Source organism: Oryzias latipes, chromosome 19 (genome assembly GCF_053564925.1).
Source record: "Oryzias latipes strain Hd-rR chromosome 19, Olatipes_Hd-rR_3.1".
In the NCBI taxonomy this organism is placed as follows: domain Eukaryota; kingdom Metazoa; phylum Chordata; class Actinopteri; order Beloniformes; family Adrianichthyidae; genus Oryzias; species Oryzias latipes.
Genome location: NC_136255.1, coordinates 19,798,804 through 19,811,772, shown reverse-complemented (window position 1 = coordinate 19,811,772; position 12,969 = coordinate 19,798,804). Strand labels below are relative to the sequence as shown.

At 41.8% G+C, this 12,969-nt stretch overlaps 2 protein-coding genes across 3 annotated transcripts; both read left to right on the top strand.

Annotated features, from left to right (window-relative positions):
• Positions 1-106: 106 nt before the first annotated feature.
• LOC144987841 (uncharacterized) lies at positions 107-1,652 on the top strand. Its single transcript, XM_078937389.1, has one exon. The coding sequence runs from the start codon at positions 352-354 to the stop codon at positions 1,408-1,410; it is 1,059 nt and encodes a 352-aa protein (XP_078793515.1). The 5' UTR covers positions 107-351; the 3' UTR covers positions 1,411-1,652.
• A 685-nt stretch (positions 1,653-2,337) lies between these two features.
• prodh2 (proline dehydrogenase 2) lies at positions 2,338-12,396 on the top strand. 2 transcript variants are annotated; one of them, XM_023949245.2, is made up of 11 exons: positions 2,338-2,528; positions 3,243-3,522; positions 3,612-3,802; positions 4,577-4,703; positions 5,005-5,076; positions 5,186-5,266; positions 5,667-5,810; positions 5,918-6,084; positions 6,241-6,351; positions 6,857-6,945; positions 11,835-12,396. In XM_023949245.2, exons 2-11 carry the CDS (start codon positions 3,295-3,297, stop codon positions 12,020-12,022), a joined length of 1,398 nt encoding a protein of 465 aa, XP_023805013.2. In that variant the 5' UTR covers positions 2,338-2,528; positions 3,243-3,294; the 3' UTR covers positions 12,023-12,396. The 2 variants fall into 2 exon arrangements, with proteins under 2 accessions (XP_023805013.2, XP_023805012.2); XM_023949244.2 differs by having other exon boundaries at positions 2,391-2,528; positions 6,815-6,945.
• Positions 12,397-12,969: the final 573 nt, after the last annotated feature.

Sequence of the window (12,969 nt, the reverse complement as noted above, 5' to 3'; positions counted from 1 at the left end):
TAGAATATTGAATCATTTGCAATTGAAATAGTAGGATTTCTTAGATTGTAAGAAGCTGAACCAAATAAATGTTTGCACAAATTTGCATTAAAAATCATCGTTTTACTTTTGATTGTTCCGTTTTTTGTTGAATTTGAACATTTGATTACTTTCTTATCAACCATTTCATGCCTGAATTTATTTCCAATTTAAAAAAAAATGATATTCGTCTTTGTTCAAGGTGATGCTAAATTAGTTTGAGTTCAGGATTTAATGGTTTGTCGCGAATTAGTGTCATACAACGTCAAGAAGTAACTTCTGAACTTGCATGGACATAATTTTTTCGTTCTTCTCCATCACAGATCAGAGGCGATGGCGGAACAAGCCTACGCTTTTTGTGCTACTCAAGACAACTCCTCCTCTTTTCCTTCAGCTCCTCTTCCTCAGACGTCCTCCTCCTTCCCCTCGCCCCATGCCCCAGACTCCTCTGACACTTCGGGGCCTCAGAACTCCCTCAACTATCCTCCCCTCTCTCTCTCATCTGGCCCTGATCACCCTAACACTCCTGCCCTGCAGCAGACCTCATTCAACTTCCCAACTCCACCCCTTTCTGACTCCGCCTCTTCCCCGCTGCCCCTCGTCTCATCCTCCTCCACGCCCTCCTCCACTAATTACCACATCATGCCAGAGGCTGTCAGCCCCCAGACTCCTGCCTCCTTTCCTGCCCCTCCTGCCTCCTGCCAGTCAAATCTTCAGATTTGCAATAATTCACAGCCCCACCAGTTCTATCTGGGTGAAGCCGTTTTCCACGGCGATAATCCACCCAGCGACCAGACATCAACAGCTTTTACTTATCCAAATGTCCCGCCCACAAATCCAGATCCTCCTTCAGCTGTCACTCAACCCCTCATCCACCAGCCTCCATCTCTACCATGCTCCCACAGCGCCCTCTCGTCCTGCTCTTACCCCTCCATTCCCCCTCAGATGCAAACTCTCCCATATCCGAGTTTGTCTCCAAGCCCCACCCTGCACCTCCCCAATCTGACCCACCAAGCCTCATCTAACTCCCACACTTCCACCTTCCCTCCTTGCTCTTTTACCCACGCATCTTCCTCCCTCCCTCCCCCCTCCTTCCAAGCCGCCTCTTGCTTGGTTAGATCTTCCTCGTTTCAGCCGTCTGCCTGTGCTGCTGGAGCTTATCCTCAAAGCCTGCCTCATCCATCTGCCTCCTCCTCCACCTGCTCATATCCTCCAGGTGTCATCGCCCACCCTCCCCCTTTGACATATCGCCCTGAAGTGGTACTGCACCATCCAGCTTCCCTGTCCTCCCCCACCCCTCCTCCCACCCTCTACACTGCCTTCCCATCATACCCTCTGCGTCTGGATCCTCACTCCTCCCTGAGCATCCCCTTCAGGCCTCTCTATCGGTAAAGCCTGCGGAGACATCTGCACCTCAGTGGAACCATCAGAGAATTTACAAAAGACTGACAACGCAAAAAAAAGGACCGTTATTTTTTATTGCCACAATGTAGCAAAACATAGAAGTAGGAAAAGCAAATCATTGTACTTGGAATGGGAATTGTGCATGAATACTTTAATTAATCTTATGCTAATTTGTATATATGTGAAAATTTCTGCTTTAAGTTTAATAAATAAGATGTTTTTTTTTAAAAGTTTTGTTGTTTTGGTTTTTACTTTGTCCTATGTTGATGAATTTTCAAAGTAAAAGTACGATTTAAAAATGAGATTTGGGACAAAATAAAGAAACGACTATTAATATCCAAAGGTTTGTTGAGGTAAAATTAACAATGAAAAGCCATTTAAAAAAAATGACAGATATAAAAACAGCAGATAATAATTGAAAGGGTTTTAACAAAACTGTTCTGTTGATTTGTTTTCTTTTAAAAGGAGAAGAAAGAATATAGTGACAAAGAAAGTAAGACAAAAAAGAAGAATTTGGCAAGAACCCCGATTAAATTATTTTGATTCTTTAAAGAAAACTTTACTAGATTTGACTGATTTGACTGATTTTAAGGTTTCTTCTTTTTAGCTGAGTCCTTCCTGTCTTTCCAAGCTGTTCCCTTTTTAAACTTATAATTAAAGGAACATTTTTTAAATTCAACTATCTTATTATTAATCAAAAATGTTTCAGCTCTTTCAGTGAACATTCAGAAATTGTGCCTAAACAAATTTATGTTAACATTTAAAATGTATATTCAAATCAAAAGTTAATTCATTTATGTTCAATTTTGTCATCTCATTGTTTTAGAACATTTTCTTTTTTTTCTGTTCAACGTTGTTTATTCGTCTACTTCTTGAACAGACAGAAACAAACCGGAAAGGTCCGGCTGAGTCCCTGAACAGTGAATGACGCAGCACACGAGCGATCAACCGCAGGTCAGGGTCTGAGGGTCCATAGGATCAAAAACTCTCCACATTCTGACAGACTCTGATATGCAGCCTGCAGAAACTTTCACTCTTTAGATTTTATAGTCAGATTCAACTGGATTTTAAGGAAGCACGTCAAAGATAAGGAAAGATGACTAATGGTAAATATTTTTTGTCTGCTTTTCACAACATTTTTGAAAAACTGTGCTTTGGCATTTTAAAATATATATATTTTCTTAGCTTTTGCAATGTGTCTTTTTCCAAAGCAAATGATTCGCATAGATCTAAGAAAGAAATCGTTGAAATTTCAATGTTTTTGTAAGAGTTCTGTAAGAAGAAAATGCAAAATTATCCCAAAGATTGCCAAAGCATAATATGTATGCTTCTATAAGAAAAACGCTGAACTGGACAGTGAAAAATGACCAAATGTTAAATGGGATTTCAATTGTATGCCTTTGTGTCGGTTGAAATGAAAAAGAGTTGATTGCTTCAGGGTTCCGCCTGATATTTACTCCGTTTTTTTTTAACGGTCACTCATGAACTCAGATCATAGTTGCTTGTCTTTTGATGGCTTAAAATGCTTCTCATGGGATGGAAGGAAGATTCCTTCCAGCATGACAGCTGTAGCAGTGAAGGTTTGTTCTGGTCTGTCGGTAAATTGCATCACATTTCAGGACACTTTCTAATGAATCTCAGAGGCAAATTTCTAATAAACTACTGCCACTCTGCAGAAACTATGTCCTATAAACAACTGTTTTTTCTTACATTTTGGGTAAAAACAGCATAATCATAATTAAAAGACCACCGCTTTTACACAAGATCAAAGGCTGATTGGAGTGGGACTTTAACAAGTAACATGTCTTTTCCTTGAACAGAACCATCAGCTATTTGTTTTATTTAGCACAATTACCTCAGAGGCCTTCGAAGATGTTGTGCTCTCGTTTGAGCCCATCTTCATTTCACCTCTCGCCACTGAGGCTCCTGGGTACCGCAGCCTCCAGGACAGTTGGGTTCAAACAGGCGGAGCTTCATCCCACTGCTCTGAACTTTGAGGATCCCAGCGCCTTCAGGGTGAAGAGTTTGAGAGAGCTGCTCCGGGCTTTGACCGTCTTCCGTCTTTGCTCATTTCCAGTGTTGGTCAACAACTGTGGAAAGGTGACATCATGTGACCTCTGTAAATTAAACTACTTATATCTCTAATTCCTGAAATCTCAGCCTGTCTAACCTCCTGTTTTTCTTTCCAGCTTATGTCCACAGCGCGCAGCATTCTCGGAAGAAAGGCCTTCTCCTTGCTGCTGCGGCCCACAGTTTACGCTCAGTTTGTAGCCGGCGAGAACGAAAGCGAGATCTCTCAATCCATGGAGAAGATGAGCCTGTTGGGACTGAGGCCCATGCTGGCTGTCCCTATGGAGGAAGACCTCGGAGAGAGCACCGGGTCTGACTGAGCCTTTTCAACATTTTGTTCTGGTTCTGTTAATCCACTTAGTGTCATACCCACAGAGTTCCCCTTTCAAAGCAACATTGATCATTCTGAGTAAATCCTAAAAGTTTTGAAACCTTTGGTCAGACGTTTGGTCAAGTATTTGGAAACTGATAAAATTACTGAACCTAACAAATATTCTTTAAAAGTCTTGATTGATTGGGTTTATTTCAAGCAACTTTCAGCAATAAAAACAAAGAAAAAAATACATAGATTTATTAAATCTATTATATTAAATTTAAATTAAAGGTAAAGAAATGTTGCTATTTTCTTGACATTAGAATTGCTCCTAATCTTAATCATTATGTGGGCAGGACATGCAACATATTAAATCAATTAATCATAACATTCTCAAATAGACTTTGATTAATCAAAATGAGTTTGAATAATTGATTTAATTTATATAATCCCAGCCTTTTGTTTTTGCAAAAACGTTTTTTAACCCTTTAATTGGTTGCTCGACCAAACAGTAGAGCACATTTAGAGAACACATAAATAAAGACAGTGATTGTGTGCATTACTTCCTCAATGGCAATACGCAGTTGTGTAGTTAGTTGGTTACCTAGCTAAAGGGATCAAAAGGCTTGTAGTATTTCCTCTTAAATGAGTATGCCTGCAGTAAAAAAAAGAAAAGAAATCTAAAAGAAATTCATGTATAAAATCACCATCAGACACCTTTTGAAGCTTAGAGTTAATTCCTGGACACTTCTTCTGGTTCATGGTCTTTAGGGAGAGACGGTACGACGACAACATGGCGATCATGCTGGAGTGTGTGCGGATGTCCCACAGCAACGCCTGGTGCAAAGACCCAATGATGCAGCTAAAGGTCACGGCTCTGCTCAACCCAGAGCTGTGTGTAAGGCCACGCTCCCCCACCTCACACTTTGCAGAGCTTTTTTAATGGGGAAAAAAAAAATCAACAATTAAGTGGTGCAGACCGAGTGAAGCGTCACCCAGAGGCTGACACACAGAACAACTCTGAAGACCTTCAGCTTTATCTTTGTGGGAAAAACAGATAAGATTTCACATTTTGCTGTTTGCTGTGCCTGCAGCTGCTCCAGCTTAATCCTGATCACTTTACCATGACCCTGTCTGAAGGTTTTCTCCAACTTTGTTTGCTGGTTCTCACTGATCGGCATGCGTTGCTTGTGTCAAAGGTGAAACTCACAGCCGTCATTGCGCAACAACCGTACGATCTAGATCTGCTTGTCAGAGCCATGGACGGAGAGGTAAATCCACAACCCAGTAAATACTGTCACACAGTTTTCTTTCTCTGTATATTTTATAGCGCATATGATTAAGACATAAAATGATTTTACTGGAAACAACCGTTTTCAGCACGTTACCTTCCCTGGTTTGGACCAAAAAGAGGGCACTCACCTGATGCACGGCCTGCAGAGACTTGACAAAATAGCAAAGGTAACACCATAAAACTTAGAACTTTGTGACTGTTTAGGTCAATAATCTGTTTTTTTCTCCAAAACTGTCAATATAAAGTCATTTGAATGAATAGTAAATAAATAAAAACCTTAAATTAAAGCGTTTCAGCATGCCTGTACTGTGCCCAATTTATTTTGTATACCTTTTTTACATCATTGTTTCTTAATGTTTTAAATTATTCCTTAAATTCATTAAATAATGTACAAAACAGCATTTACTAAAACGTATTTTTAGAGAAAAATTTAAAAAATATATTTTTTATTTTGTGTTATTTTATTGTAAACTAATATCCATTATTTCATTGCTTATAAGTATTCATATCAAACAATTCTAAAAATAGAAATTCAAATGTTATCTGAGTTTAGCCTTTTTTTTAAAGGCAAGTATAAATAACGTTCGAGTCCTGGTGGATGCTGAGTACACATACATGAACCCCGCCCTGTCTCTGGTCACCATGGCGATGATGAAGAAGTACAACAGGGATAGTGCTTGGATTTGGAACACGTATCAGTGTTATCTGAAGGTACGTAGATGGAGAATGTTTCTACATTTAGAGTAATCTTCCTTTTTTTAAATAAAAAGTTGTGTTCTCACCCAGATAAAGTCCTGTCTGTTTGTGCTGACGTTCAGGAGTCCAGATCTCTGCTGTTGGAGGCTCTGAGTTTGTCCAAACGGGAAGGTTTCTGTTTGGGCGTGAAGCTGGTGCGAGGAGCTTACATGGACAAAGAGAGGAAGCTGGCGGAGAAAGAGGGACGCGTCGACCCAATCCATCAAAGCTGGGAGGACACCAATGACAGGTGGGTTTACTCACAATAAGACATGAAATGATCTTTTTAAGAAATACATCAACATTGTGGAGTCAATTTGGGTGAACGGAATTTTAAGGTTAAGGTTGTGTGAAGGCTTTTCAACTAACTTAATTTGGTGGAATCGAACATCACTTTTGTTTGCAGCTACAACGGCTGCTTGGATGTGATGCTGAGGACCATTTCCCAGAATCCTGAGCGCTACCGGATCATAGTGGCCTCACACAATGAGGAGTCAGTGAGACGAGCTGCCAAACGGTTTGTAAAAGACTAATGAACAGAAGTTATTTAAAATAAGTGCACAGAAACTATAAATTCCTCTACGAATTTTCTCATAAACAATTGAAAACAGGATGTTTCCTCATTGCATTGAGTGATTGCACCTTTTCTTTGTACTTCTTTTGACCAAATTTAGATTTTTTTCAAAACATGCTCAGGATTTGTAATAAAAGAATGCGCTCAAACTGAATATAAATATTTTTAATATTAAAATTGAACAGAAATATGCTTGAAGCTTTACTAGTTTTGTCCAACTTTATCTAAGATCTCTAACTGGTGATTGAGGAAAAAATATTAAATATGACTAAATCCATTTTAAAATTTGCCATCCAAATAAATCTCATCTACTCAATTAAAAGCATATGTTTCAAACATTTATGGATAGCAAGTGGAATTATTACTGACACAGGAGGTGGTCATCACTTCTGACCTCTTAAAAAAGCCAAACTTCAAACCCTCCTGGTTGTTGGTATTCCATCTCCAGGATGGAGGAGCTGCACATCGACAAAGACCGAGGCTCGGTGTGTTTCGGTCAACTGCTGGGCATGTGTGATTATGTCTCCCTCACACTGGGTAAGACTTAAGTCTGACATTTTTAACTTCTTATTTTTTTTACTTTTAAAGACATATAGTGGAGAACAGAAATATTGAGTCAGCCACCAATTGTGCAATTTCTCTCACCTAACCCTTGTGCTATCCTATGACCCCACCATTACATTGACATGTTATTCCGACCATGACAAAGGTGGATAAAGGTGAAGAGGATTTCGTGTAATCCATGGACACCATTGAAGATGAAGAATCATTGAAGAAAAAAGGTTCAGAGCACTGTCTAGTGGGTCTAGATGACCCAACTCCCAATGTTAAAGTGCCTAGGATAGCACAAGGGTTTAATAGATGAGAAAGGCCTGTAATTGTCATCATAGGTAAACCTCAACTATGAGAGACAAAATAAGATTATAAAAAAAAACAGAAAAACATGTCAGAATTTAGTAATTTATTTGGGAAATCATGGTGGAATCTAGCCACAGGGGTTGCAAGCCAGTAACTTCTGTGCCGGTCCCAAGCCCGGATAAATAGAGAGGGTTGCGTCAGGAAGGGCATCCGGCGTAAAAATTGCCAAAATAACCATGCGAATCATCCACAACACTTTAGACATACCGGATCGGTCGAGGCCCGGGTTAACAACGACCGCCACCGATGCTGTTAACCTACAGGGTGTCGGTGGAAATTTGACTACTGTTGGTGGAAGAAAGAGGGGAGGCAGAAGGGTCCGTGGCCAGAGAGAGAAGGGGAAAGGCAGGAACATAGGTTTGAGAATAGGGACTCTTAACATTGGCACAATGACAGGGAAAGGCAGAGAGCTGGCAGACATGATGGAGAGAAGGAAGGTAGATGTACTGTGTGTGCAGGAGACAAGGTGGAAGGGCAGCAAGGCACGTAGTATTGGAGGAGGATACAAACTGTTCTATCATGGTGTTGATAGGAAGAGAAACGGGGTAGGAGTGATTCTGAAGGGGGAGTTTGTGAACAGTGTTCTAGAGGTGAAAAGAGTCTCAGACAGGATGATGAGCCTAAAGTTAGAAATTGAAGGGGTGATGGTGAATGTAGTCAGTGGGTATGCGCCACAGGTTGGCTGTGAGTTAGAAGTGAAGGAGAGATTCTGGAGTGAGTTGGATGAGGTCATAGAGAGTTTTCCCAGAGGAGAGAGAGTTGTTATTGGAGCAGACTTTAATGGGCATGTTGGTGAGGGCAACAGAGGTGATGAGGAGGTGATGGGCAGGTTTGGTGTGAAGGAAAGGAATCTGGAGGGACAGATGGTGGTGGACTTTGCGAAGAGGATGGAAATGGCTGTAGTCAACACTTACTTCCAGAAGAGAGAGGAACATAGAGTGACATACAGAAGTGGAGGTAGGAGTACTCAGGTGGACTACATCCTATGTAGACGAGGTCATTTGAGAGAGGTTAATGACTGCAAAGTGGTGGCAGGAGAGAGTGTAGCCAGACAGCACCGCATGGTGGTGTGTAAAATGACTCTGGAGGTCAGGAAGAAGAAGAGAGGGAAAACAGAAAAGAAGACCAAGTGGTGGAAGCTACAGAATGAAGAAACTTGTGAGGAATTTAGGCAGAAGTTGAGGCAGGTCCTGGGTGGTCAGGATGAGCTTCCAGAGGACTGGAAAACTACAGCAGAGATTATCAGGGAAACAGGTAGGAAGGTGCTAGGTGTGTCATCTGGAAAGAGGAAAGACGGTAAAGAGACTTGGTGGTGGAATGAGGAAGTACAGGAATGCGTCCAGAGGAAGAGGTTGGCTAAAAGGAAGTGGGATGTAGAAAGGACTGAGGAAGGTAGACAGGAGTACAAGGAAGCGCAGCGTAGAGTGAAAAGAGAGGTGGCAAAGGCCAAACAGAAAGCTTACGATGAGCTATATGACAGGTTAGACACAAAGGAAGGAGAGAAGGACTTGTACAGGCTAGCCAGACAGAGAGACAGAGATGGGAAGGACGTGCAACAGATAAAGGTGATTAAGGACAGAGATGGAAAGGTGCTAACAACCCAGGAGAGTGTACAGAAAAGATGGAAGGAGTATTTTGAGGAGCTGATGAACGAGGAAAATGACAGGGAAAGAAGGGAGGAAGATGTGGTTGTTGTGGAGCAGGAAGTAGCAGAGATTGGAAAGGATGAGGTTAGGAAGGCTCTGAAAAGGATGAAGAGCGGAAAGGCCGTTGGTCCTGATGACGTACCTGTGGAGGTATGGAAGTGCCTAGGAGAGACAGCAGTGGAATTTCTAACAAGGTTGTTCAATAGGATTTTAGAGAGTGAGAAGATGCCTGAGGAATGGAGGAGAAGCGTTCTGGTCCCGATCTTTAAGAACAAGGGTGACATGCAGAACTGCAGCAACTATAGAGGAATAAAGTTGATGAGCCACACAATGAAGCTGTGGGAAAGAGTAGTGGAAGCCAGGCTTAGGAAGAAGGTGGAGATTTGTGAGCAGCAGTATGGTTTCATGCCCCGTAAGAGCACCACTGATGCCATTTTTGCTTTGAGAATGTTGATGGAAAAGTACAGAGAAGGTCAGAAGGAGCTGCATTGTGTGTTCGTAGATTTAGAGAAGGCGTATGACAGGGTGCCGAGGGAGGAGCTGTGGTACTGTATGAGGTCGTCTGGAGTGGCAGAGAAGTATGTCAGAGTAGTTCAGGACATGTATGAGAGAAGTATGACGGTGGTGAGATGTGCTGTAGGTCAGACAGAGGAGTTCAAGGTGGAGGTGGGACTACACCAAGGATCAGCTTTGAGTCCTTTTTTGTTTGCTATGCTGATGGACAGGCTGACAGACGAGGTCAGACAGGAATCTCCCTGGACAATGATGTTTGCGGATGACATCGTAATTTGCAGTGAGAGTAGAGAGCAGGTGGAGGAACAGCTAGAGAGGTGGAGGTTTGCTCTGGAAAGAAGAGGTATGAAGGTCAGTCGTAGTAAGACAGAATACATGTGTCTGAACGAGAGGGATCAAGGTGGAAGCGTTAGGTTACAGAGGGCTGAGGTGAAGAAGGTGCAGGAGTTTAAGTACTTGGGGTCAACAGTTCAGTGTGATGGAGAGTGTGGAAAAGAGGTGAAGAGGCGAGTGCAGGCAGGTTGGAGCGGTTGGAGGAAAGTGTCAGGAGTGTTGTGTGACAGAAAAGTGCCAGCAAGACTCAAAGGAAAGGTGTACAAGACAGTGGTGAGACCAGCTCTGCTCTATGGGTTAGAGACGGTAGCAGTGAGACAGAGACAAGAGGCTGAGATGGAGGTAGCAGAGATGAAGATGTTGAGGTTCTCCTTAGGAGTGACCAGGTTTGACAGGATAAGGAACGAGTACATCAGAGGGACGGCTCATGTTGCCTGTGTTAGCGACAAAGTCAGAGAAGCCAGACTGAGATGGTTTGGACATGTTCAGAGGAGGGATAGTGGATATATTGGTAGAAGGATGTTGGAGATGGAGCTGCCTGGCCGGAGGGCAAGAGGACGGCCAAAGAGGAGATATATGGATGTCTTAACAGAGGACATGAAGTTGGCTAACGTTAGGGTAGAAGATGTTCATGATAGAGTGAGGTGGAAAAGGATGAATCGCTGTGGCGACCCCTGATGGGAAAAGCCGAAAGAGAAAGAAGATTTGGGAAATCATGGTGGAAAATAAGTATTTGGTCACCTACAAACAAGCAAGATTTCTCTCTCACAGACCTGTAACTTCTTCTGTAAGAGGATCCTCTGTCCTTCACTTGTTACCTGTATTAATGGCACCTGTTTGAGCCGGTTGTCTATATAAAACACACCTGTCCACAACTTCAAACACACACTCCAAACTCCACTGTGGCCAAGACCAAAGAGCTGTCTAAGGACACCAGAAACCAAATTGTTTATCTGCACCAGACTGGGAAGACTGGAATAGGTGAAGCAGCTTGGTGTGAAGAAATCAACTGTGAGAGCAATTATTAGGAAATGGAAGACATACAAAAACCCTGATAATCTCCGGGGCTCCCTGCAAGATCTCACCCCGTGGGGTCAAAATGATGACAAGAACGGTGAGCAAAAATCTCAGAACTACATGGGGGGACCTAGTGAATGACCTGTAGAGAGCTGGTACCAAAGTAGCAAAGACTACCACCAGTAACACACTACACTGCCAAGGACTCAAATCCTGCAGTACCAGACATGTCCCCCTGTTAAAGCCAGTCCATGTGCAGGCCCGTCTAAAGTTTGCTAGAGAACATTTAGATGACCCAGAAGAGGATTGGGTTGCAGTTCTTTGGATGCAGAGTTGCATCCAAAGAACATCATACCTACAGTAAAACATCATGCTTTGGGTCTGTTTTACAGCAAAAGAATGAATGAATGGGGCCATGTATCGTTAGTTTGAAAACCTAGGACATTGAAGATGAAACATGGCTGGATGTTTTAGCATGACAACGATCCCAAACACACTGTCCGGGTAACAAAGGAGTGGCTTCATACGAAGCATTTCAAAGTCCTGGAGTTGCCTAGCCAGTCTCCAGATCTCAAACCCATAGAAAATCTTTAGCGGGAGTTGAAAGTCTGTGTTCCCCAGCGACAGCCCCAAACATCACTGCTCTAGAGGAGATCTGCATGGAGGAATGGGCCAAAATACCAGCAACAGTTTAGATGACTTACAGAAAACGTTTGACTGCTGTCATTGCCAACAAAGTGTATATAACAAAGTATTGAGTTGAACTTTTGTTATTGACCAAATACTTACTTTCCACCATAATTTCCAAAGAAGTTCTTTAAAAATCAGACATTGTGATTATCTAGGTTGTTTTTCTCGTTTTGTCTCTCATAGTTCCGGTATACCTACAATGAAAATGACAGGCCTCTCTCAACTTTTTAAGTTGGAGATCTTGCACGATTCGTGGCTGAGTAATACTTTTTTGCCTCACATTTCATGCCTTCGCTCCTCTTCCATCAGCTAAGGAGGGCTACGCCGTGTACAAGTCGGTGCCGTACGGTTCAGTGGACGACACCATCCCTTACCTGGTGCGCCGGGCTCAGGAGAACCGCACGGTGCTGCAGGGAATTCGCAAAGAGAGGGATTTGTTGAGGAGGGAGTTCAAACATAGAGTTGGGGGGATTCTGAGGGGGGGGGGGGGGGGGTAGCTAATGGAAAATAAAAGTGGGGTGGAGATAACCAAATCTAGTATGTGGGAATGATGCTGAGATCAAAATCTAGATGTAGTAAAAGCTTGCAAAGAGTACAAATCTATGAAATGAAAATTTTTAGATTAACTTTTTAAAACATACAAATACCTTAACTGTGGTTTTACTGGACATTTTTGAATTTGGTGGACAAATTGTTCTGTTTCCATTTTTACGCAACAGATATCACAAGAATTATGTTTACTATTACGTGGTTACACAACTAAAGAAGTGGTATAGATTCTGAAAACTTACAAAAAAAATCAAGAAAGTCTCTACTTGAAGCATCTTTTTGTAGTTTTGAAATAAATAAAAAAATAGAATAAGCCCCCTGAGCTTTGCTTTCTTTCCTTCATTTGTCTTTGAAGCTCCCTCCAGGAGAAACATTTCTTGACCCACATTGGACACATTTTATAAAACTGCATTTAAGAGTGAAGGCTTTCAGTCTGCATCCTGTGTCTCCTTCTTTACGTCTCAAAAAGTAAGATTTTTTTGTACTACAGTGCATCAAGTGAAACTAACCAGCTAAGATAAGTCAAAGTTCATTCAAGCATATTTCTCCTAATTGGAGTAGCCATAATATTTTACTAGGCTTCTTAGTTTACCAATGTTGATCATCTTGACAGATATTTGAGTACCGTGTACCATAGATAATGTGATCAGCGAATCAGATCAGATTGTAGTGGATTTCTGGCTGCGATGCACCAACAACAAAGAAATACCGGTAAACTGTTTTGCTGCATGGAGATGATCCTGTGGTTCAGGGCGACTTATTTTGAAGTCATGTGAACCTTGGTCAAAAGTTTAACCCATTTCATGTTTCAAAGAACACCGTAAATTTCTTTTAATGATAACGTTTTTTTTAATGCAAAAATAAGTTAATTTTTAGTTATCGCAACATTTACAAA